General features: G+C 37.7%; 1 protein-coding gene across 6 annotated transcripts in view; it reads right to left on the bottom strand.

Moving 5' to 3' along the window:
- SCAPER (S-phase cyclin A associated protein in the ER) overlaps positions 1-24,364 on the bottom strand; it is a 616,772-nt gene that overhangs the window by 414,376 nt on the left and 178,032 nt on the right. For all 6 annotated transcript variants that reach the window (XM_004468178.4, XM_004468179.4, XM_071214311.1 and 3 more), the window contains one exon: positions 23,658-23,815. In XM_004468178.4, coding sequence (XP_004468235.1) covers positions 23,658-23,815 — 158 coding nt within the window. The remainder of the gene's footprint in view (positions 1-23,657; positions 23,816-24,364) is intronic.

Below are 24,364 nucleotides of genomic sequence, written 5' to 3'. Positions count from 1 at the left end.
CGGCGCCATTCCTGGGCAGGCTGCACTTTCTTTTCACGCTGGGCGGCTTTCCTCACGGGCGCACTCCTTGCGCGTGGGGCTCCCCCACGCGGGGGACACCCTTGCGTGGCACGGCACTCCTTGCGCGCATCAGCGCTGCGCATGGACAGCTCCACACGGGTCAAGGAGGCCCGGGGTTTGAACCGCGGACCTCCCATATGGTAGACGGACGCCCTAACCACTGGGCCAAAGTCCGTATATCTTTTTGCTGCAGGGGGGACTGCATCTCTCTGCACAGCATGAGGAGCCTGCACCTTGCCACACAGGTGTTAGATGCCTTCTTCTTTTTTTCTTTTTTACCAGGAGGTCCTGGGATCAAACCTGGTTCCTCCATATGGTAAAATGTGAGCTCAAATGCTTGAGCCACAGCCACTTCCCCAAAGCTGTTTTTAGCACTGTAGTTAGGGAATATGATTTAAAGACCAGAAGTGAGAGTCCTCAAACTTCATTTTTCTTTCTTAAGAAGTTTCTGGCTATTCAGGACACTTACCCTCCCGCCAAAATTTGGTAATTGTGATTTCTTTTATTTTAAAAATGCTCATGGAATTTTTATCAGGATTATACTGAATCGGTATATCAATTTGAGTGAAATTGGCATCTTAATGACATTTAGTCTTCTAATCCATGAATGTGGAATGTTCTTCCAATTATTCAGGCCTTTTTTTATTTCTTTTAACAATAAGTTGTAGTTTTCTGAATACAAGTACTTTACACCATTGGTTGTTTATTCCTAAATATTTGAGTTTTATCTGTCATATTTTATTTTCACCACTCTTTTGAGACTTTTCATTACTTTTCCTGATACAATCTTCATTTTTAGACTCTTCTTACAAGCCTCTCTCTTCTGCTTTTTCTTTACAGGTTGTAACACACTTTTTAGTATTTCCTGCAAAGCCAGTCTCTTGGTTATAAACTCTCTCCATTTCTGTTTATCTGTGAATATTCTAAACTCACTCTCATTTTTGAAAGACAATCTTGCCGATATAAGATTCTTGGCTGGAAGTTTTTCTCTTGCAGTATCTTAAATATATTATACCACTGTCTTCTTTCCTCCATGGTTTCTGATGAGAAATTGGCACGTAATCTTACTGAATATCCCTTATATGTTATGCATTACTTTCTCTTGCTGTTTCCAGAATTCTCTCTTTGTCTTTGGCATTTAACATTCTGATTACTATGTGTTTTGGAGTGGGTCTATTCAGATTGATTCGGATGGGATCATGTTGTACTTCTTGGGCATGGATATCTATGTCCTTCAATAGGGTTGGGAAATGTTCTACCATTATTTCTTCGAATATTTCTTCTGCCCCTTTTGCGTTCTCTTCTCCTCCTCAGACCCATGGGACATATGTTTGCATGTCTTTTGCTGTCATTTAGTTCCCCAAGATCTTATTTCCAGTCTTTTCTTCATTTCTTTGGTATGTTTGGTTTTGGAGGCCATGTCTTCAAGCTCCCCAAACTTTCTTGTGCCTCCTCAAATCTGCTGTTTTATGATTCCAGTGTGCTTTTAATTTCATGTATTGTACCTTTCATTCCTGTAAGATCTGCTATTTTTCCATATATGCTTTCAAATTCTTCATTGTATTCATCCAATGTCTTCTTAATATCCTTAGTCACTTTAGCCATCTCATTGAATTTGTTAAGGAGATTTGTTTGAACATCTATGATTAGTTGTCTCAATTGCTTTTTGTCACTTTGAGGCTTACCTTGTTTCTTTAACTGGGCCATATCTTCCTATTTTTTGGTGTGGATTTTGATTTTTTGTTGGTGCCTTCACATCTGGCTTACTATATATATTTGTACTGTGTGCTGTGTCTCTGTTTAGCTTAGGGCTTTCTTGATGTTTCCCCCTTGCTGAATGTGTAGTAAGAGCCAAGGATGTAGATGGTGCTGTAAGATGTGGAGGCTCAAGCTTCCCTCATTGCCCCAGGGATCAATGAAGCTTCTCCCAACTTTTTCCTTTGCCAGGAGAAGGGACAAAGCCACAGCTGTGTGCTATAATCCAAGTCATGCAGGTCTAGACTGTGGTTGCCCAGAGAGACTAATGAAGCCTCAAGCCCCTTTCTCCCCTGCCTAGGACAGGGATGGAGTTGCAGGTGTGGGCAACAAGCTATGCTGTGCAGGTCCAAAATGACCACAGTTGCCCCGGGAGACTTGCAACTAGTCAGTCTGGCTGCCAAATGTACCTGCAGGTACCTGGAGAGACTGGTACAGGACTACCAGTTTCCTCCCTAATAGAGGTGGAGCTGAAACCTTGGCTTGGGCTACAGGCCAATCTGGGTGAAAGCAGCCAGTTGCTAGCATCACTGTGATTTTCAGTCAGCCCAGCTTCCCCTCATGCTGGAGGTGGAGTCAAATGGCAGCTACTGGCCTCTTTCTGATATGCATAGGCTCAAACTTTAGCTGTTCTTAGGGTTATACTTTAGCTAGTCAAATTTACTAATCAATAGCTGAAATCAGTGGTCAACCTTAATTTCCTCTGCTGTTTATGGCAAATGGAGCTTCCAATTCCAGCAACAGAATATCTCCTGAGCAGCTTGCACCACAGAGAAGGATGGTCACCAGCCACTGTGACATGGCCTGTGTTATCCTAGAGAGGCTGGCACAGGTCTCTCCAGCTTCCTCCCTGCTGGAGGTGGGTCTGCAGCTTATGATAGAGCTGCAATCTCATCTAGTTAGAAAGAAGCTGGTCCCTATCAGTAGTGTTATTTTCAGTCCATAGGTTTCCCCCCATGCCAGGGGTGGAGTTAAAATGGCAGCTACCAGATTCTTTCTGACATGGACAGTTTGAAGCTACAGCTATTCCTAGGATTATCCTTTAGCCTGCCAAATTTACGAATCAGTAGCTGAAGCTGGTGCCCAATCATCTCTTCCTCCCCTGTTTATGGGAAGTGAAGCTTCCAATTTCAACCACAGAACAGCTCCCAAGGTAGCTTGTGCCTCCCGTGGAGGATGGGCACAGGCCTCCAGTGTGTGCAGTGCTCTACTCACAAATCTTCTCTGCAGATGGACAGTCTCCTTTTTCCATTCTTTCAAGGATATTACAGGATGCTCTTCTGGTCTCCTGGAACCCCCAAACAGGTGCTTTAAATAGTTCTGGGTGATTACAAATAGCCATGTAGAACAAGCTGACTCTAGGAGCTCCTTATTCTGCTGCCATCTTGCTGGTTGTCCTGTTGAGTTAATTTTTGTCTAAGGTGTCAGATGGTGTTCCTCTCTCAATATTTTGGATATGGATATCCAGTTATCCAAGCACCAATTTTGGAAGAGGCTATTCTCTCCCATTTCAGTGTGCTTGGTAGCCTTGTTGATTATCAGTTAACTGTACATGCAAGGGTAAATATCAGAACTCTCATCTCAGTTCCATTGGTCACTATGTCCATCCCTTTTGCCAATACCATGCAGTTTTGACCATTGTAGCTTTGTAGTATGGTTTAAATTCAGGTAGTGTGATTCCTCCAGTTTAATTTTTCTTTTTCAAAATGTCTTTAGCTATTCAGGGCCCCTTGTCCTTCCAAATAAATTTCATACTTGGTTTGTCCAATTCAGTAAAAAATGCTGTGGTAATATTTATTGGGATTGCATTAAATCAGTTTGGGTAAGATAGACATCTTAATGATGTTTAGTCTTCCTATCCATGAACAGGGAATATTCTTCCATTTATTTAGGTCTTTTTTAAATTTCCTTAACAGTGTTGTGTAGTTTTTTGCATACAAGTCCATAAAGGACTTTAGTTAATTTTATTCCTAAGGTATTTGATTCTTTTAGTTGCTATTGTAAGTGAAATTTTTTTACTTGATTTCTTCCTCAGATTGCTCACTACTGTTGTACAGAAATTCTACTAATTTTTGCATATTAATCTTATCACCTGCCACTTTACTGAACTTATTTATAAGTTCTAGAAGCTTTTTTTAAATTTTATTTTTATTTTTTTTATATTACATTCAAAAAATATGAGGTCCCATTCAACCCCACCGCCCCCACCCCCCACTCCCCCCACAGCAACACTCTCTCTCATCATCATGACACATCCATTGCACCTGGTAAGTACATCTCTGAGCATCACTGCACCCCATAGTCAATGGTCCACATCATAGCCCACACTCTCCCATGTTCCATCCAATGGGCCCTGGGGGGATCTACAATGTCCCGTAATTGACCGTGAAGCACCACCCAGGACAACTCCAAGTCCCGAAAACGCCTCCCCATCTCATCTCTTCCTCCCATTCCCTGCACCCAGCAGCCACCATGGCCACCCTTCCCACACCCATGCCACATTTTCTCTGTGGACATTGGATTGGTTGTGTCCACTGCACATCTATGTCAAGTGGGTTTAGATTCCACATGGATACTGGATGCACTTCTCCTGCTTTCAGTTGTAGACACTCTAGGCTCCATGGTGTGGTGGTTGACCTTCTTCAACTCCATGTTAGCTGAGTGGGGTAAGTCCAATAAATCAGAGTGTAGGGGCTGAAGTCTGTTGAGGCTCTGGGCCGGGGTATCATATTGTCAGTCCAGAGGTTCAAATCCCCTAAATATATCTTAAACCCCAGCACCAACTACAATTCCAGTAAAGTAGCATGCAAGTCTTGTTAAAAGAGATCCCCTCTGAGTCCAGTTCCATTACGCAGAAACACCAGCTCCAAAGAAGGGCCATCTGACATGGTAGTGAACCCCATCTGCCATGACCATAGAACCCGTGGGTCTTTTTATCCCTCAAAAGAACCAATACCTGGGGTTGTATCTACTTTATCTGTCTCTTAGACTCTGCTCAGTTGTGCATAAGGGCATTCCTTCTGATAACCTCCAGACTCTTTTTTTAGAGACTTGTAGCCTTATAAACTCATTTCTCCTTTCCATTTCCCCCTTACATTAGGTCAAACAGCATTTTGAAGTCATGTTATTATATGTAGACAGGGATATTCTGCTGATCCGCATTGAACCTTTAATTCAAGGTCATTTTCTAGTTGTATCTTCAGCTGGTATGTGGTAGTGATCCCTCGGTGCCAGGGAGGCTCATCCCCGGGTGTCATGTCCCACGCTGGGGGAAATGCACTGCATCTACATGCTGAGTTTGGCTTTGAGAGTGGCCACATTTGAGTAACATGAAGGCTGTCAGGAGGAAACTTTTTTGTATTTTTTTTTTCAGGGCTTTTGAGGTATAGGATCATGTCATCTGCAAATAGTGAAATTGTGACTTCTTCCTTTCTAATTTGGTTGGCCTTTTATATCTTTTTCTTGCCGAAGTGCTTGAGCAAGTACTTCTAACACAGTATTAAATAGGAAGAGTGACAGTGGGCACTGATGTCTTCTTCCAGATCTTAGAGGGAAAGCTTTTAGGATTTCACCACTGAATATGATGTTAGCTATGGGTTTTTTCACATAGACCCTTTATCATATTGAGGAATTTTCCTTGTATTCCTATCTCTTGAAGTGTTTTTTATCAGGAAAGGGTGCTGTATTTTGTTGAATGTTTTTTTCTGCATCTATACAGAGTCTCATGTGATTGTTTTCTATTGATCTGCTTATGTGGTGTATTTCATTCATTTTCTTATGTTCATCATCCTTGGAAACCAGAAATGAAAACTACTTGGTCATGGTTTGTAATTCATTCAATGTGTTGAATATGAATAGCAAGCATTTTGTTGAGGATTTTATCATCTAGGTTGATTAGTGAGATTGGTCTATAGTTTTCCTTTCTTGAGGCATCTTCATTTGGCTTTGGTATTAGGGTGATGCTGGCATCATAGAATGAGTTAGGCAATGTTCCCTCCACTTCTATTTTTTGGAAGAATTTAAGCAGGATTGGTGTTAATTCTTTCCAGAATGTTTGGTAGAATTCACCTGTGAAGTCATCTGTTCCTGAACTCTTCTTAGTTGAGAGGTTTTTGATGACTAATTCAATCTCGCTGCTTTGTGATTGGTCTGTTGAGTTCAATAATTTCTTCTTTAGTCAATGTAGGCTCTTGTTTGTTTCTAGGAATTCCATTTCCTCTAAATTATCCATCTTGTTGGCATACAGTTTTTCAAAGTGTCTTCTTATCATAAACTTTATTGCTGTGGGGTCAGTGGTGATATCCATTTCCTCATTTCTGATTTTATGTATTTGTATCTTCTCTTTTTTGTTACTTTAGCTAAGGGATTGTCAATTTTATTAATGGTCTCAATGAACCAGTTTTTGTTTTTGCTTATTTTTTCTAGTAATTTCTTATTTTCAATTTAATTTAGCTCTGCTCTAATATTTATTTCCTTCTTTCTACTTGCTTTGGGATTTGTTTGTTGTTCTTTTTCTAATTCCTCCAGGTGTGCAGTTAGGTCTTTGATTTTTAGCTCTTTTTTCTTTTTCAATATATGCATTTATGGGGAAGCAGCTGTGGCTCAATCAGATGAGCTCCCTTCTACCATATGGGAGGCCCTCAGTTCACATCCTGGGGCCTCCTTGTGAAGGCAGACTTGCACATGCTGCAGAGCACCACCTGGCCCACAGACACCGCAGAGAGCCAATTCAGCAAAGGTGACGAAACAAAAAGAAAGGAGACAAGCAAGAATACAGAAGAGCCTGCAATAAATGGACACAGAGAGCAGACAGCAAGCAAGCCACAAGGGGGCAGGGGAAATAAAATAATACAGACACAGAACATACAGCAAATGGACACAGAGAGCAGACAGCCTGCAAAAAAAGTTTCAAGGGGGGAGGATTATTTATATATATATACACACATATATATGCATTTATGGCTATGAATTTCCCTCTCAGAACACCTTTTGCTTCATCCCATAGATTTTGAAACCTTGAGCTGTGATTTTCATTTGTTTTAAGGAAGTTAGTGATTTCTTTTGTAATTTACTCCTTGACTCACTGGTTGTCTAAGAGTGTGTTGTTTAACTTCCATATCTTTGTGCCTAATCTTTTTCTCTGTCCCTTACTGATTTCCAGCTTCATTCCATTGTGGTTAGAGAAATTACTTTGCATAATTTCATTCTTTCTGAATTCACTGAAATTTGTTCTGTGGCCTAGGATGTGGTCTATCCTGGAGATGAGCCATATGCAATTGAGAAGAATGTATATCCCACTGTGTATGGGTTTAATGTTCTTTATAGGTCTATTAGTTCCAGATCCTCAAATGTATTACTAAAGGTCTTTGTTTCTTTATTGACTCTGTCAATATGTTCTGTCTAATGGTTATAATGGTGTATAAAAGTCCCCCACTATAATTTTAGAGGCATCTATTTCTCCACTTAGTTTTTCCAATGTTTGCCTCATGTATTTGAGGTTAGGTGAATAAATGTTTATGATTTTTCTTTCTTCTTGATAGAGACTACTTTTATAAATATATAGTGTCCTTCTTTGTCTCTTACAATAGTTTTACATTTAAAGTCTATTTTGTCTGATATTAATATAGCTACTCCTGCCTTTTTCTGGTTAATGTTTACACGTAAAATTGCTTTTCAACCATTCACTTTCAGCCTCCTTGTCTCCCTGGGTCTAAGATGAGTTTCTTGCAGACAACATATAGATGAGTCATATTTGCTTATCCATTATGCCAATCTGTGTCTCTTGATTAAAGAGTTTAACCCATTAACATTCAATATTATTACTGTCAAGGAATTACTAACATTAGCCATATTATCTTTAGGTTTATGCATGCCATATGTTGTTTTTATTTCTCTTTTTAGTTATTCTTACACTCTCCTCTTCCTACTCTCTCTCTCCTGTTTTTTCTTTTCAACCTACAGAATTCCCTTTAGAATTCCCTTTGAAGGCAGGTTTCTTACTGACAAACTCTCTTAATTTCTCTTTAACTGTAAATATTTTATTTTGAACTCTCCCTCATTTTTTAATGCCAGCTTTGCTGGATAGAGAGTTCTTGCTGGAAGTTTTTGCTTTCAGCACTTTAACTATGTCATACCACTGCCTTCTTGCCTCCACAGTTTCAGATGAGAAATAAGCACTTACTCTCAAGCTTCCACTGTATATGATGGATCTCTTTTCTCTCTTGTTGCTTCAGTATTCTCTGTCTTGAGCATTGGACAATTTGACAAGTATACGTTTTGAGGTAGGCCTGTTAGGATTTATACTGTTTGGGGTGCGCTGCATTTCCTGGACATGTACATCCATGTCCCTCAGTAGAGTTGGAAATTTTCAGCCATTATTTCCTCCAACACCTTTCTATCCCCTTTCCCCTCTTCTTCTGGAATACCTATAATACATATGTTTGTGCATTTCATGTTGTCATTCAAGTTCTTAAGTCCCTGCTGGATTTTTTCTATCTTTTTATCTATCTGTTCTACTATTTGTCTGATTAAGATGTACTGTCAAAAAAAAAAAAAAAAAAAAAGATGTACTGTCTTCCACATCACTGATTCTTTCCTCTGCCTGTTCAAATCTGCTGTTAAGTGCTTCCAATGCATTTTTTATTTTTTGCATTATGCTATTCATCACCACAATATCTGTTATCTTTTTGTGTATGTTTACAATTTCTTCAGTATATTCTACCAGTGTATTCTTAATGTCCTTAAACTCTTCTTTCACTTCATTAAGTTGATTCATTATATTGGTTTGGACATTTCTGATTAGCTGTTCCCTGTTCTGCATCTCCTCCTGTTTTTTAGTTTGTTCATTAGACTGGGCCATGTCTTCCTCTTTTTTAGTGTGGCTTGTAATTTTTTGTTGGTGTCTAGGCATCTATTTGTCTTGATGGGTTTATTTGGTTGGTTAGCTTCTCTTTCTACTCTAGGATTTTATTTTGTTGTTATATTTGTGTGTGTGGTAAGGTTTCACTTTGAAACTTTGCTCCTTTTATCCTATTCCCTTGCTGTTGTCTATGTTCCCTTGAAAAAAGAAGAATTAGGGCCAAAGAAAAGGATAGATATAAGAAGAGAAAAAGAATAACAGTAATTTTAAAAAGGTAGAAGAACTGTACAAAACCTAAGAAAATAAACACATGTAAAAAATCATTAAAAGTACGGAGGAATATGAATAAAAAAGTAGAATAGAAAAACTGAAATGAGAAACAAAATAGAGGAAAATATATAGAATGAATTAAAAGGCTGGAATGATGAGGAGAGGAAAAGAAAAAAAACCAAAAACAAAGTAAAAAAAGAAAACAGATAAAAAAGTGAGAGATACTTCAAAAAGCTGAAGACCAAGCAAAAATAAATGGAATAAAAGAAAAACGAAAAACAAAAAACAGAAGACAGAAAAATGAAGGAAAGGAAAGAAATAACATAAGTAGAAAAAATCAGTAGAAGAAAAGGGAAAACACAAACAAGAAAGAAAACAGCAGCAACTAAAAGGAAAAAAAAAAAAACAAAAAACACCACCAAGGAAAAAAACAGCCTTCCCTCTTAGGCCCCTAAGGAGTTTCTCAGGCTGCCAGTGTTAATCAATCACCCTGCAACCTGCCTTCTGCAGGTAATGTACCAGGTTTTAGTGAGTGAAATAAGGATAAAATAAAATGAATAAAATAAAATTAAAATTAAAATAAAATAAAATAAAATAAAAAGAATGTCTTTAAGATTCATGTCATAAAGTAACAGTTGGATGCCTGATCACCCGTTGGATCACTTCTCCACTTCTCAAAGGAGATCAAGTAATCGAACTAGGGGCCTCCTATATGCAAGGTGGGAATTCCTCCACTGAGCTAAATTGTCGCCCTAGGTTGATTAGCCTTCAGAAAGCTATCAGCCCCTTTTTTCCCAAGTGTTTTAGACTACAGTTTGCTAGAGTGCTGATTAGGCATCTGTCCTGCCCCCTCTCTAATCTAGTTGCTCTCTTTCCCTGGGCATAACACCCTGCCTGAGATCTCCCCTCTCCTCTCCCCTTTGGATCAGGGTCTTCCAAGATTCAAAGGAGGCTCAGCTGGCCAAACTCACTGCAAAAAAACCACTGTCCACCCTCTATCAGACCCCTCTTCCTCCCAAGGAATGCCCCCTTCCAGTCCATTGGTAGCCGCAAGCCAGGGGCTCCACTGAGCTACTTGCCTTGAGGGTGGGGTATATGTGCCTTTTCCAGCCATAGGGGGAGCAACTTAAAGTTTTCTTCTGGCTTCTTTACCTTTCCAATACCCTCCTAGATGACTCAGGGCACCTTCCCATTCTATATATAACCAAAGAAGCTCCTTTAGGTAGGTCCCTGCCTTCTCTCCACTTTTTTTCTGAGAGGGTCAGATTCTGCCTACCTACTTTCATGCCATTTTCACAGAATTCTCAAAGTTTCTTTTTGAGGTGGTGAAAACATTCTAAAATTTACTGTGGTGATAGTTTCACAACTCTGAAAATATACTAAAAACCACTGAGTTGTATACTTAAGATATAATCTTATTTCTGAAGAACTGAAAATCTACAATACCATTAAAATTAAATTTTGTCCACTTATGAACTAGTGTATTATACCATCATGTGATTCCTGAAATTTAAAGAATTTTATTTCAAGGGGGAAAATACTTAGGAAATGTTCATGCAGTAATTGGTTCATTAAATCATTATCTCATTTTTTTTAATGAAATGGCTATATTCATATACTTTTATAACTTTTATTATGATATAAAGATTATTGCAAAGAACCTATACCTTTTATTTCAGTGGCCTTGAATTAGAAATAACTAAAGAGAAATTACTTTTAATTTTTTAAAACTTTTTATAATGCAAATATTTCAAATACACAAAACTGAGAGAACAGTATAAAGAATACATGTTCTCAACATCCAACTTCAACATTTTACCTCTTAATGTATTTCCTCCTTCCCATTGTTTTTCTGAAATATTTTAAAGCAAAATCACAGACATCACATCATTTCACCTGATAATAATTCAGTGTCTTTTAACAGATAAGAATTAAATAAAATATATAACTAAACTAATACCCATCAAAATTAATCAAAATGCCTTAAAATATGACATATCCCACCTGTGTTCAATTTTCCACTATGTTTAATGTTTTGAAAACTTAGTACATATATGTATACATTTTAAGGTAAAAGAAAAATCATAAAATTAAGCTTTTAAAAACAATACATATTTAAAGAACAAAGACAAACTATAAAACTGAGAAAGTTTAACAAAAAATTTCAGTTTCCAGTTGATTTAGTTGGCTCTCCCTTAGTATCACTATGATCTATGATGAATCACTTTACTTTTTAAAAGGAAAGAAAAACACCTGTCTTTTAAAAGCTTCCTTATAGAAAGAAATACCACTTAAAACTTGGACCTACTCCATTAACCAACGAAATGGCAAGCACAAACACTACCATGTAGTAAAATAATTGAAATACTAATTGAAGCAAGTCAAAGAGGAATATATTTTTAAAATTATAACTTAAATCTCTTAAAAAAACAAGAAATTACTTATGGACAAATAACATTTTTAATGTACCTTCAGGGAAAACTATTTTGAAAACTTAATCCCATAATGTTTGTTAAGAAAAGAAAATCATGCATTTAAACAGTCAGAGAGCTTTGTAAACGCTATGATCATTTTAGGACAGAGGCAAATAAAGCTCAAAATTGTATTTCATATCATGGTTTTTACACTCCAATATTTGCCCTATTTTGAAAATTTTATTAATATAATTACCAAATAACTATAAATTCAAATAAACTCAACTGATAATTATTGAATACCTAGAATAATCCCAACTTCATTGTGATGTATTATCATTTTTACTTATCACTGTATTTAACTGATATTTTGTTTAGGATTTTACATCAATATTTCAAGAAGCAACATTCTGCTTTACTGAAATTTCTTTGTTTTGATATTTCATTTACACAAACATGATTAAAAAAAAAAAGCTGAGGAGTGTTTCCTCTTTTTCCATACTCAGGAAGACTTTCTCTAAAACTGACATTACTTTTAACATAAATGATTGGAAAAATTCTCCAGTGAAGATATCTTGGCCTGGAATTTTCTTTGTGGAAAGATTTTTATTTATAAATACATGTTTTTTAATACTATAGGTCCTTTCAAATTTTCTAATTCTTGCTATGAAAATTTTGTCAAGCTATGACTTTTCAAGAAGGGATTTGCCAATTTCTTCTAAGATTCAAAATTTAGTGTATAATAGCTCATAATATCCTATTATTATAGTTTTAATATCTGTGGAAATGATCTCTAGCAAGTCTCCATTTCATTTCTGATATTAATGACTTTTCTCCTTTTTCTTGATCATTATTAGTATGGGTTTATTAATTTTATTAATCTACTTGAAGTACTACCTTTTGGCTTTGTTGATTTTCTCTATTCCCACCTATGCATTTTCCTTCCTTCTATGTTCCTTCGGTTTTAACTTACAGTTCTTTTCTAACTTCTTGAGATAGCTATAGATTGTGGATTTTAGATTTTCTACTTTTCAAGTATGTACATTTGATCCTAGAAATTTTCACCAAAGCATAGTTTTAGCTTAATCCTACAAGTTCTGAAATGTTCATTTTCATTCAATTCACATTTTCTTATTTACATTATGATTTCTTTTCTGAACGGGTTATTTATAAGTATATTCCAAAATTCCAAATAGTTGGAAATCTTTTGTGATTGACTTCTAACTTAGTTCACCAGTGACCAGAAACAGAATAATTTCAATCCTTTTAAATTAATTGATACTTGTTTAATGGACCAATGTATCTCAATTTTGGTAAATTCAAATAGATACTTGATTTACAGATCCAGCCATGACAAAGTAGTTTGTATCAGAATTAACCCTCCTGCCAAAAACACCCATAAAAGCTAGAAAAATACGTGAATTTACTGTTTAAAGGAACTGGAAAACAACCAAGGCAGGCAATATTTTAGGAACTACATATAATTCCTTAGTAAGTGGAAAGAAAAAGGTGAGATCTACATTTACTCTAACTTCTTCCATGAGAACATGTGCAAATCCACAATGCAGAGCTGGTGAGTCCTAGAAAAAACAAGTAGTCCCAGCTGGCTGAAAAGACAGTTACTAGAGTAGAGGGACTCTCAATCAACTGAGACTTCAAGGGCAAAATATGTAGAGATGGAGAACTGCAGGGAAGTGAATAAAAAATATGTATTCAATCTCCCCTTAAGAAATCTGACAACTACTAAGCTTGAATACACAGGGCAAGACTCCAAGAAATTCACCAAAAGTAGCAGCTGAGAAGCTAATCTAATGAGCTAACCAGATATTGTAACAGCATCTGGGCAGTGCTTAGGAAACAAAAGTTAAAATTCAGGAATGCAGTGGTCTTGCAAACATCCCAGGCTTTCAGTTGAGACCTCAAAATGAAACACATCAACCTTAATAAAACCCCAAACTAATCTTTGACAGGATTATGGTGATCTGCTTATACTCTACCTGCTAACAAAAGAGAAAAATAATACTTTTAGGAGGAACCTCTTTTATTTATAATACACAGTGTTAAATATTCGATCAAAAATTGTAGGCAGGGAAGGAGATGTGGCTCAAGCGATTAGGCTCCCATCTACAATATGGGAGGTCCCAGGTTCAGTTCCCAGGGCCTCCTGATAAAGGTGAACTGGCCCACAGACAGAGCTGACACAACAAGATGATGCAACGAAAAAGAAACAAAGGGGGAGACAATGAGAGACACAACAAACCAGGAAGGTGAGGTGGCTCATGCGATTAGGTGCCTCTCTCCCACACTGGAAGTTCCCAGGATCAGTTCCCAGTGCCTCCTTAAAAGAAGACGAGAAGAAAAGACAAGCAGACACAGAAGAACAAACAGCCAAATGGATACAGAGAGCAGACAGAAAGTGCAAGCAGAAAGTGGAGGGAAAAGAAATAATTTTTAAAAAAAAAACTAAGTGAAATAAATGAAAATCAAAACAAATTATTTTTGTAAGTAACAAACCTACAGATAATTTAGATGTGTAATTTTTAATATAAATTTTTAACATCTATATTTTTAAATATTTCTGCTCTCACTTTTAGTCCACAATGTAGCAGAGGTTCTACAAAAGCTAGAGAAGGGAAATGGGGCAAAAAAATATTTTAGGAAATAGTGGCTGAAAACTTTCCAACTCTTCGGAAAGACATAAATATACACATCCAAGAAGTGTGACATACTCCAAAAAGAATATATCCGAATAGACCTACTCCCAGACACACACTATTTAAAATTTAAAATGCCAAAGGAAAAAAAAGACTTCTGAAAGCAGCAAGAGAAAAATAATCCATCACATACAAGATTTAGTGCAGATTTCTCATCAGAAACCACGGAGGCAAGAAGACAGCAGTTTGATATATTTATGACACTGAAGGAGAAAAACTGCCAGGCAAGAATTCATTATATGATAAAAATGTCTGTAAATAATGCGGGTGAGTTTTAAATATTCACAGATAAACAGAAACTAAGACAGTCTGCAAACAAGAGACAGACTCTATAAGAAATACTAAAGGGAACTGGGCAGCCAGAAAGGAAAAGAAAGGAGAGAGGCTTACAGGAGCACCAAAATGAAGATTATCAGAAAGGATAACCAAAAGGGTAAAAAGACAGACAAAAATATGATATGACCTATGAAAGACAAAGGATAAAATGGTTAAAATAAGCAATGACTTCAAAATAATAACATCAAATATTAATGGATTTAAACTCCCCAATCAAAAGAAACTGGCTGACAGAAAGGATAAAAATAGTATGTGCCATCCATATACTGTTTATAAGAGACTCACCTCAGACCCAGGATACAAAAAGGCTGAAAGCAATACGTTGGAATAAGGTATTTCACACAAACAATAACCAAAAAGGAGCAGGGGTAGCTATAACAATACCAGACAAAACAGACTTTAAAAACAAAAACATTGTAAGGATGCAGAAGGTCATTCTATATTAATAAAAGGAGTACTCAACAAGGAAGAAATAACAATCATAAATATCTATGCACCTAACCAGGGTGCCCCAAAATACATGAGGCAAACTCTGGCAAAGTGAAGTGAGAAATAGATGTTGTTATAATTATAGTTGGAAACTAATATGCCACTCACATCACCAGATAGAACATCTAGACAGAAGATCAACTAGAAAACAGACATCTTGAACAATATAATAAAATGAGCTAGGCCTAACAGCTATATACCACACACTGAACCACAAATCAGCAGGATACACGTTCTCAAGCACTCAGGATCGTTCTCAAAGATAGGCCCCATGTTAGGTCACAAAACAGGTCTTAACAAATTTTAAAAAACTGAAATCATACAAAGTACATTCTCTGACCATAATGGAATAAAGCTGGAAATCAAAGCAGGAAAGGGTAAAATATATGGAGGCTAAAGAACCCACTCTTAAACAATCAGTGGGTCAAAGAAGAAACTGCAAGATAAATTAGTAAATATCTTGAGATGAATTAAAATGAGAAAAAGACTTATCAAAAACTTATAGGATGCAGTTAAAGCAGTGCTGAGAGGGAAACCTATAGCCCTAAATAAATACATTAAAAAGAAAGAAAGCTAAAATCAAAGACCTAACTGAACACCTGGAGGAACTAAAAAAATAACAGCAAACTAATCCCAAAGAAAGCAGAAGAAAAGAAATAACAAAACTTAGAGGAGAAATAAAAGAAACTGAGAACAGAAAAACAAGAGAAAATCAACAAAACTAAAGGCTGGTTCCTTGAAAAGATAAAAAAAAACTCAACAACCCTTTAGCTAGACTAATAAATAAAAAAATATAGAAGATGAAAATAAATAAAATCAGGAAAGAAGGGAGGGGGCATTACGACTGACCCCATAGAAATAAAAAGGATGATAGGATATTATGAAAATCTGCATGCCAAAAATTTAGACACTGAGATGAAATGGACAAATTCCTAGAACTACACTAACAACTCACCCTAACTTTAGAAGAAATACAACAAACCAATAGCAAGTAAGACATTGAATCAGTCATCAAAAATCTCCCAAAAAAGGAAAAGCTCAGGATCAGATGGCTTTGCAGGTGAATTCTACCAAGAATTTTTAGATGACCTAATACCAACCTTGCTCAAACTCTTACAAAATTTTGAAAAGTAGGGAAACTTACCTAACTCAATTTATGAAGCCAACATCCTCCTAATACTAAAGTCAGATAAAGATACTACAAGAATAGAAAATTACAGACTAATCTCGCTAATGAACATGCCAAAATTCTCAACAAAGTACTTGCAAAGGAATCCAACAATATAATAAAAGGGTTATACACCACAATCACATGAATCTAATTCCTGTTATGTAAGGGTGATTCAACACAAGAAAATTTATTAATGTAATACACTGCATTAACAAAATGTAGGGAAAAAAACCACATGATCATCCTGAATGTCACAGAAAAGGATTGGATAAAATCCAGAATCCTTTCTTGATAAAAACACTTCAAAAGATTAGAAGGAAAATTCCTTAACAAAATATAGGGAATACATGAATATGTCACAGCCAATATCGTACTCAATGGAGAAAGGTTGAAAGCTTTCCTGCTGCGATCAGGAATAAGACAAGGAAGCTCACTGCCACCACTGTCATTCACTGCTGTGCTACAAGTTCTAGCTAGAGCAATTACGCAAGAAAAAGAAATAAAAGGCACTCAAATTGGAAAAGAAGAAGTAAAATTCACACTATGCACAGATGTCATGATACTATATTTAGAAAATCATGAAATACCTAGGCCAAAGCTACTAAAGCTAAATAAATGAGTTCAGCAAAGTGGAAGGATACAAGGTCAGTCTGCAAAAATCAGTAGTGTTTTTACTAGTAATGAGCAGTCTGAGGAAGAAATAAACAATTTCCATTTATAAGAGCAACAAAAAGAATCAAATATCTAGGGATTAATTTAACCACGGATGCAAAAGACCTGCACTCAGAAAACTACAAAACACTGCTAAAAGTAATCAAAGAAGACCTAAACAAATAGAAGGAAATTCCATGTTCATGGATTAGAAAACTTAAATATCATTAAGATGTCAATTCTATTCAAATTGAATTAAAGATTCAATGGAGGGAAGCAGACTTGGCCCAGCAGTTAGGGCGTCCGTCTACCACATGGGAGGTCCACGGTTCAAACCCCGGGCCTCCTTGACTCATGTGGAGCTGGCCCATGCACAGTGCTGATGCACGCAAGGAGTGCCGTGCCATGCAGGGGTGTCCCCCACATAGGGGAGTCCCATGTGCAAGGAGAGTGCCTCATAAGGAGAGCCGCCCAGCGTGAAAGAAAGTGCAGCCTACCCAGGAATGGCACCGCACACATGGAGAGCTGCCATAACAAGATGACGCAACAGAAACAAACACAGATTCCCATGCCACTGACAACAACAGAAGTGGACAAAGAAGAACATGCAGCAAATAGACACAGAGAACAGACAACTGGGGCAAGGGGGAAGGGGAGAGAAATAAATAAAATAAATAAATCCTAAAAAAAAAAAAAGATTCAATGCAATCCCTATCATAATCCTGACAGCCTACTTTTCAGAAATAGAAAAGTCAATTACCAAATTTTTTTGGTTGGGGAAGGGGCCCAAAATAACTAAAAACATTCTAAAAAGAAGAGCAAAGTTGTAGGATATTACAGTGTTACAGTGGTCAAAATGGCATGGTGGGAAGCAGCTGTGGCTCAAGCAATTGGGCTCCCATTTACCATTTGGAGTATGCAGGTTCAATCTCCAGGATCTCCTGGTGAAAAAAAAAAAAGAAGGCATACAAGACCTGCGCAGTGAGGCATAGGCCCCCAAGCGGCAAAGTGACACACCAAAAAGACGATGATGCAAACAGAGAGAAAACAAAACAAACAAAAAACAAAAAACGAAAACCCAACCTGGTATTGGCTTACAGGAAGACACATTTTTTTTTTCTTTTTTTTTCTTGACTTTGTAATAATATTACATTAAAAATATATATGTGAGGTCCCATTCAACCCCATGCCCCCACCCCACCTCTCCCCCCCCCCCCCCCAGCAACACTCCCTCCCATCATCATGACACATCCATTGGATTTGGTAAGTACATCTTTGGGCACCTCTGCACCTCATGGTCAATGGTCCACATCATGGCCCATACTCTCCCCCATTCCATCCAGTGGGCCCTGTGAGGATTTACAATGTCCGGTGATTGCCTCTGAAGCACCATCCAGGGCAGCTCCATGTCCCAAAGACGCCTCCACCTCTCATCTCTTCCTGCCTTTCCCCATACCCATCAGCCACCATGTCCACTTTTCCCAATCCAATGCCACCTCTTCTATGTGGACATTGGATTGGTTGTGTCCATTGCACCTCTATGTCAAGAGGAGGCTCAGATTCCACATGGATGCTGGATGCAATCCTCCCACTTTCAGTTGTAATCACTCTAGGCTCCATGGTGTGGTGGTTGTCCTTCTTCAACTCCATCTTAGCTGAGTGTGGTAAGTCCAATAAATCAGGTTGTAGGTGCTGGAGTCTGTTGAGGCTCAGGACCTGGCTATCACATTGTCAGTCCAGAGATTCAAATCCCCTAAATATATCTTAAACCCCAACATTAACTGCACCTCCAGCACATTAGCATGAAAGTCTTATGAAGGGAGATCCCATCTGAGTCCAGATTCATCACACATAAACACCATTTCCCAAGAGGGGCCATCTGACCTGGTAGTTAACCCCATCGGCCATGACCATAACTCCCATGGGTCTCTTTAGCCCTCAAAGGAACCGATATCTGGGGGTTGTATCTGCTTTATCTGTCTCTCTGACTCTGCTCAGTTGTGCATGAGGGCAATCCTTCTGCCAGCCTCCAGACTCTTTTTTAGAAACTCGTAGCCATATAAACTCATTTCTCCTTTCCATTTCCCCCTTACTTTAGGTCAAACAGCATTTTAAAGTCATGTTATTTTATGTAGACAGGGATATTCTGCTGATCCACATTGAACCTTCCGTATAAGGTCATTTTCCAGTTGCATTATCAGTTGGTAGTTGATAGTGGTCCCTCGGTGCCAGGGAGGCTCATCCCCGGGTGTCATGTCCCACGCTGGGGGGAAGGCATTGCATTTACATGCTGAGTTTGGCTTCGAGACTGGCCACATTTGAGTAACATGAAGGCTGACAGGAAGAAATTCCCAGGCACAATGTTGCTCTAGGCCTTGTTCTTATTTTAGGCTTATCAGCTCACAAGCATAATCATTAGCATCAGGGGCTCACTGTTGAACCCTCACTCCCTCCCGGTCCCCGCCGCTGCACCTGGGAGACTGTCGCTGCTCCCCTAGGGACCACGACAGAGCACCACTGGCCAGGAACCCAGTACCCCCCCTGCTGTGGTTTTTAATTGTTGCCACTATGAGTATATCCAAACCTTACCATGCACCCTGGACATATGTTCTGTACAGCTCCCTGTCAGCCATATATCACCTGTCATTGGCATCCCATACCAGTATCCCTCCATTGCCATTGTTGAAACACTCTGTGATCCAGAACTCCCCGAAATTTGAAGCCCAATATAATGTCATGGTCCCTTACTAGGGAATGGCATATAGCGATGAGTTTAAAGGATAGATAAAGAACTTGGATAAAGTTAGATAAAGAACTTAGATAAAGAATGTTGACTTGAAAAAATTCCACATCCTATTTTTTTCTTTCCCCCCCCCCCCCTAATTATTCAGCTTTTCTTCACAGGAGTCCTAGACCACAGCAATGTATATATATAATATACAGCACTCCCACACATCCACCAGAAAACCTTTTCCCTTCCACAGTGATACTCTTACGCCCTATTCATATCATATTTACTTAAAGTGATGTACAGAGTCTGAGACATTAGCTTTCTAACAAGGTGACATCTGTATTTACATTATGGTGCATACTTTAGGATACACAGTTCTTTACATTTTTAGTTATCCTATGTTTTACATTATGGTTTACATTATCAGTCTGTCATCTCCTATATGTTATGGTGTAATATTACATGTTTTATATCCATCCTTGTGTACTCTCAAGAAACTCCTCTCTTACCCCCCATTTACTTTGGTTCCACACATTTAACGTCCATTTTCCCTTCCACCTTAGTGCCCTCAGTGATAGCCAACCTCCGTTTCCTGAGGAGCCACTTCCAGAGATAGATGGAATAGTGTTCAGGGCCTAACTTGCTCAACTGCCCCAATGCCCTGGGAGCCACCCTTTCTCTCGAGGGATACAGTTCCCTCTATTGGATGGCATTAGTCCTCCCCAGGATGTGGGTCCACCCCCACTCTCACTACTTGGGTTTCTACCCCATGGTGTCACCCACTCTGGCAGAATGAGCATTTAGACATTCCCCAGGAGCCCGTCCTGCATCAGACCCTCCCCTCCGAGCATTCTAAACAGGTAACCCTCTTTATTATATTTTGATATGATTTTCTCGGCATTTTACTCTCCACCAACACCTGACCCTCTCCTGTGATCGTATGCTACCCCTCCCTCCCCCCACTTTTGGGCAATGTTACCCATCCATCCCTCCCCAGCCACCCTCAAACCCGCAAAGCCCCAACCAAAGGCAACCCCTTGCCCCCCTTTTATCTCTTCTTTGTGTTCATACTTACCACCATCTCATCTTAAATTCCACCTCTGCAGACATCGGCTCACATCCTTCCTCCACCCTCCAATTTCCTGTAAGCCTATCGTTCAGTCTCTTGCTATCTAGGACAGCTTGGTTATTTCATATCATTGAGGTCATGTAGTATTTGTCCTTCAATGTCTGGGTTGCTTCACTCAACATAAGGTTCTCAAGGTTCATCCATGTTATCACATGTGTTTGTAGTGTGCTTGTTCTTACAGCCGAGTAGTATTCCATTGTGTGTATATACCACATTTTATTGATCCACTCATCTGTTGATGGGCATTTGGGTTGATTCCAACTTTTGGCAATAGTGAACAATGCTGCTATGAACACTGGTGTACATATATCGGTTTGTGTCCTTGTTTTCAGTTCTGCTGGGTATATACCCAGCAGTGGTATTGCTGGGTCATATGGCAAATCTATGGCTAGTTTTTTGAGAAACCGCCATACTGTCCTCCAGAATGGTTGGATCCTTCTGCATTCCCACCAGCAGTGGATGAGTGTTCCCCTTCCTTCACATCCTCTCCAGCATTTGTATTCTTCTGTTTTTTTCATAGCTGCCAATCTTATGGGTGTAAGATGGTATCTTATTGTAGTTTTGATTTGCATTTCCCTGATAGCTAGAGATTTGGAACATTTTTTCATGTGCTTTTTTGCCATTTGTATTTCTTCTTCGGAGAAGTGTCTAAGTCTTTTTCCCATTTTTTAAATGGGTTGTTTATCTTTTTATTTTCAAGATATAGGAGTTCTTTATATATGCAAGTTATAAGTTTCTTATCAGATATATGATTGCCAAATATTTTCTCCCACTGTGTGGGCTCCCTTTTTACTTTCTTGACAAACTCCTTTGAGGTGCAGAAGGCTTTAATTTTGAGGAAGTCCCATTTATCTATTAGTTCTTTTGCTGCTCGTGCTTTTGGTGAGATATTCATAAATCCATTTCCTATTACAAGGTCCTGTAGATGTTTCCCTCCACTGCTTTCTAAGGTTTTTATGGTCTTGGCTCTTATATTTAGGTCTTTGATCCATCTTGAGTTGATCTTTGTATAAGGTATGAGATGGTAATCCTCTTTCATTCTTCTACATATGGTGGCTATCCAGTTCTCCAGACACCATTTGTTGAATAGGCCACTCTCTCCCAGTTGAGAGGGTTTGGTGGCTTTATCGAATATTATGTGGCTGTATATGTGAGGTTCTATATCAGAGCTTTCAATTCGATTCCATTGGTCTATGTGTCTCTCCTTATGCCAATACCATGCTGTTTCAGGAAGACACATTGATCAATGAAATCAAATTGAAAGTTGAGAAATCCACCCTCATCGCTACGGAAAACTGATATCTGACAAGCCTGCCAAGTACATTTTACTGAACAGAACAGTCTCCCCAATAGGGTTGGGAGACCGGGATATCCAGAACCTGAAGAATGGAATAGGACTCCTATGTCACTCCTTATACCAAAATCAATTCAAAGTGGATGAAAGACCTAAATTAAAAGCCAGAACATAATGTAGGAAACTGTCTTCAAGATTTCACAGAAGGGGGTTCTTAGACCTCATAACCAAAGTATGAATAATAAAAGAAAAAATAAATGGGACTTCCTCAAACTTATACATTTTTGTGCTTCAAATACTTTTCAGTTCTGTATAAAACCTTGTGGACATCATTCTAGTCTGAAATTTGCCTTGTGTAAAATTTCAGGGCAATGATTTCTTTCGTCAATTCATTAATGATATCGTTTAGAAGTCTTTGGACTTAAAGGAAAAAAAACCCAGGCTATTCTGATCAATAGGCGATAATACACTTTTTTAAAATCAATTTTATTGAAACCTATTTATAAATCATGCATTCCATCTAAAGTGCACAATAATGGCATTTCGTATAATCAGAGTTGTGTATTCATCACTGCTGTTAATATTAGAGCATTTTCATTACTACAGAAAGAAATACCCCCTACCCCTTTGTAGTCACCTCTCAATACCTGTGTCCTTTCTCTACCCTACCTAACTGCTAATGTGTTTTCATCTCTATAAATTTATTTATATTTACATTTTCTATAGATGGAGTCAAACAATATGTAGTACTTTGTGTCTGGTTTCTTTCGCTTAGCATGCTTCCTTTTTTTATCATTGAGGGAAGAATATTAATATATTACTTTTCCCCACAGTCCATACTTTGCTTTGGTTTATTTTTGCCCAATATCTCCATATTAATAACATCTTGTAATATTAACATACATTTGTTCTGTTTCAGAGAAAAACATTCTTATACATGCACTTTTACCAAACTCATTGTCTATAAGAGGGTTCTGCTATATGGTCCCATGTTACACATTTTAGGTTTCCTTCTAGAGATATATATGACCTTAGATTTTCCCTTTCAACCACTATCATACCCATATAGTAGAACTGTTCATTGAAAGCACTAAACTGTGCTTTCATCATTTCTATCCATTTCCAAACATTTAAAAACAACCTTTTTACCAGCTCTACACAGATTAGGTCTTAGCTTCCCATTCTCTGTCCTTATCCTATTTTCCGGTGACCTAGATTCTAGCTATTAACTCTATTAGTTCATTATATTTATATTTACACATACATATATTTATGTTATATAATAGTGAAATCATAATATAAAATAATATAATAGTGAAATCATACAATATTCTTTTGTGTCTGGCTTGTTTAACTCAATATAAATGTTTTCAAGTTTCATCCATGTTGTCATATGCTTCACAACATTCTTTCTTCTTAAAACTGAACCAAATTCCATTGTATATATATATACACCACAATTTGTTTATCCATTTATCGTTATTGGATACCACCTAGGTTGTTTCCATCTTTTGGCAGTTGTGACTAATGCTGCTGTGAACATCAATGTTCAGATGTCTGTCTGCGTCCCTGCTCTCAACTCTTCTGGGTATATACCTGGTAGTGGTATGGCCAGATTACATGGCAGATCTGTATTTGACTATTTTATTATTTTAGTTAAGGTAAATTAATAGCCCGTAGATGATTCAAAAGAATAAAATATAATTCTATTAGGCCCAATTTCAAAATACTTAAATATCCACCACCTACTTATTTTTAAAAAAGTTTGATTCAAAGTCACTTGCCGTTTTTGCGAGAGGTCTTCTGCATTGTCATCGGTGGGCAAGATTGGGCAGGTGCTACATCAAAAGCAGAAGAGTTTGTATGATGAGCCTTTACCTTGTCAGCCCAACTGACACCAGTGGGAGCCAGACGAGGAGCAGCCACTGTAGCAGGTGAACTCCTATGGAAAAAAATAACTCCATGAATAAATTAAGTACAAAAGCGACATTTTAAATATATTCTTAATACATATTTGAACTTTAAGTAAATTATAGCTGTATAAGGGTGTACATCCAATTATATAGAAGAATAAGCACTCATACCAATTAAGGCAAATACATTAATAATTGTCTTGGTCTAAAACGGCACTAATTTTATACATTATAACATTATAATGCTTGGAAATAAAGAGAAGGGAATAAGGATATTATAGCCCTCATTAGTTGGATAAAAGGACAATTCAGTTAAATGGGGAATATTTTTTAAATTAGGCATAGATATCTTAAAATTTTTTATTTAAAACTTTTTGTTTTAATATAAATGTTCATTAATTTGTCAGTCTGTTGAAATAGTCACTATTAAACATGGTTTTTCTCCGTGTACATTTTTTGCATAAGTCACAAACATAATGCCTCATTTTGATTTCTGTAGAGTGAAATGAGAATTTAGTGACATGCATGAAGGAATTTAGGTGCATGATCCTCCTTGATTTTAGCATTTTCCTGTATCT

The sequence above is a fragment of the Dasypus novemcinctus genome, chromosome 3 (genome assembly GCF_030445035.2).
Source record: "Dasypus novemcinctus isolate mDasNov1 chromosome 3, mDasNov1.1.hap2, whole genome shotgun sequence".
In the NCBI taxonomy this organism is placed as follows: domain Eukaryota; kingdom Metazoa; phylum Chordata; class Mammalia; order Cingulata; family Dasypodidae; genus Dasypus; species Dasypus novemcinctus.
Note: the sequence above shows the minus strand (reverse complement) of the source record. Positions and strands in the feature narration are given on the sequence as shown.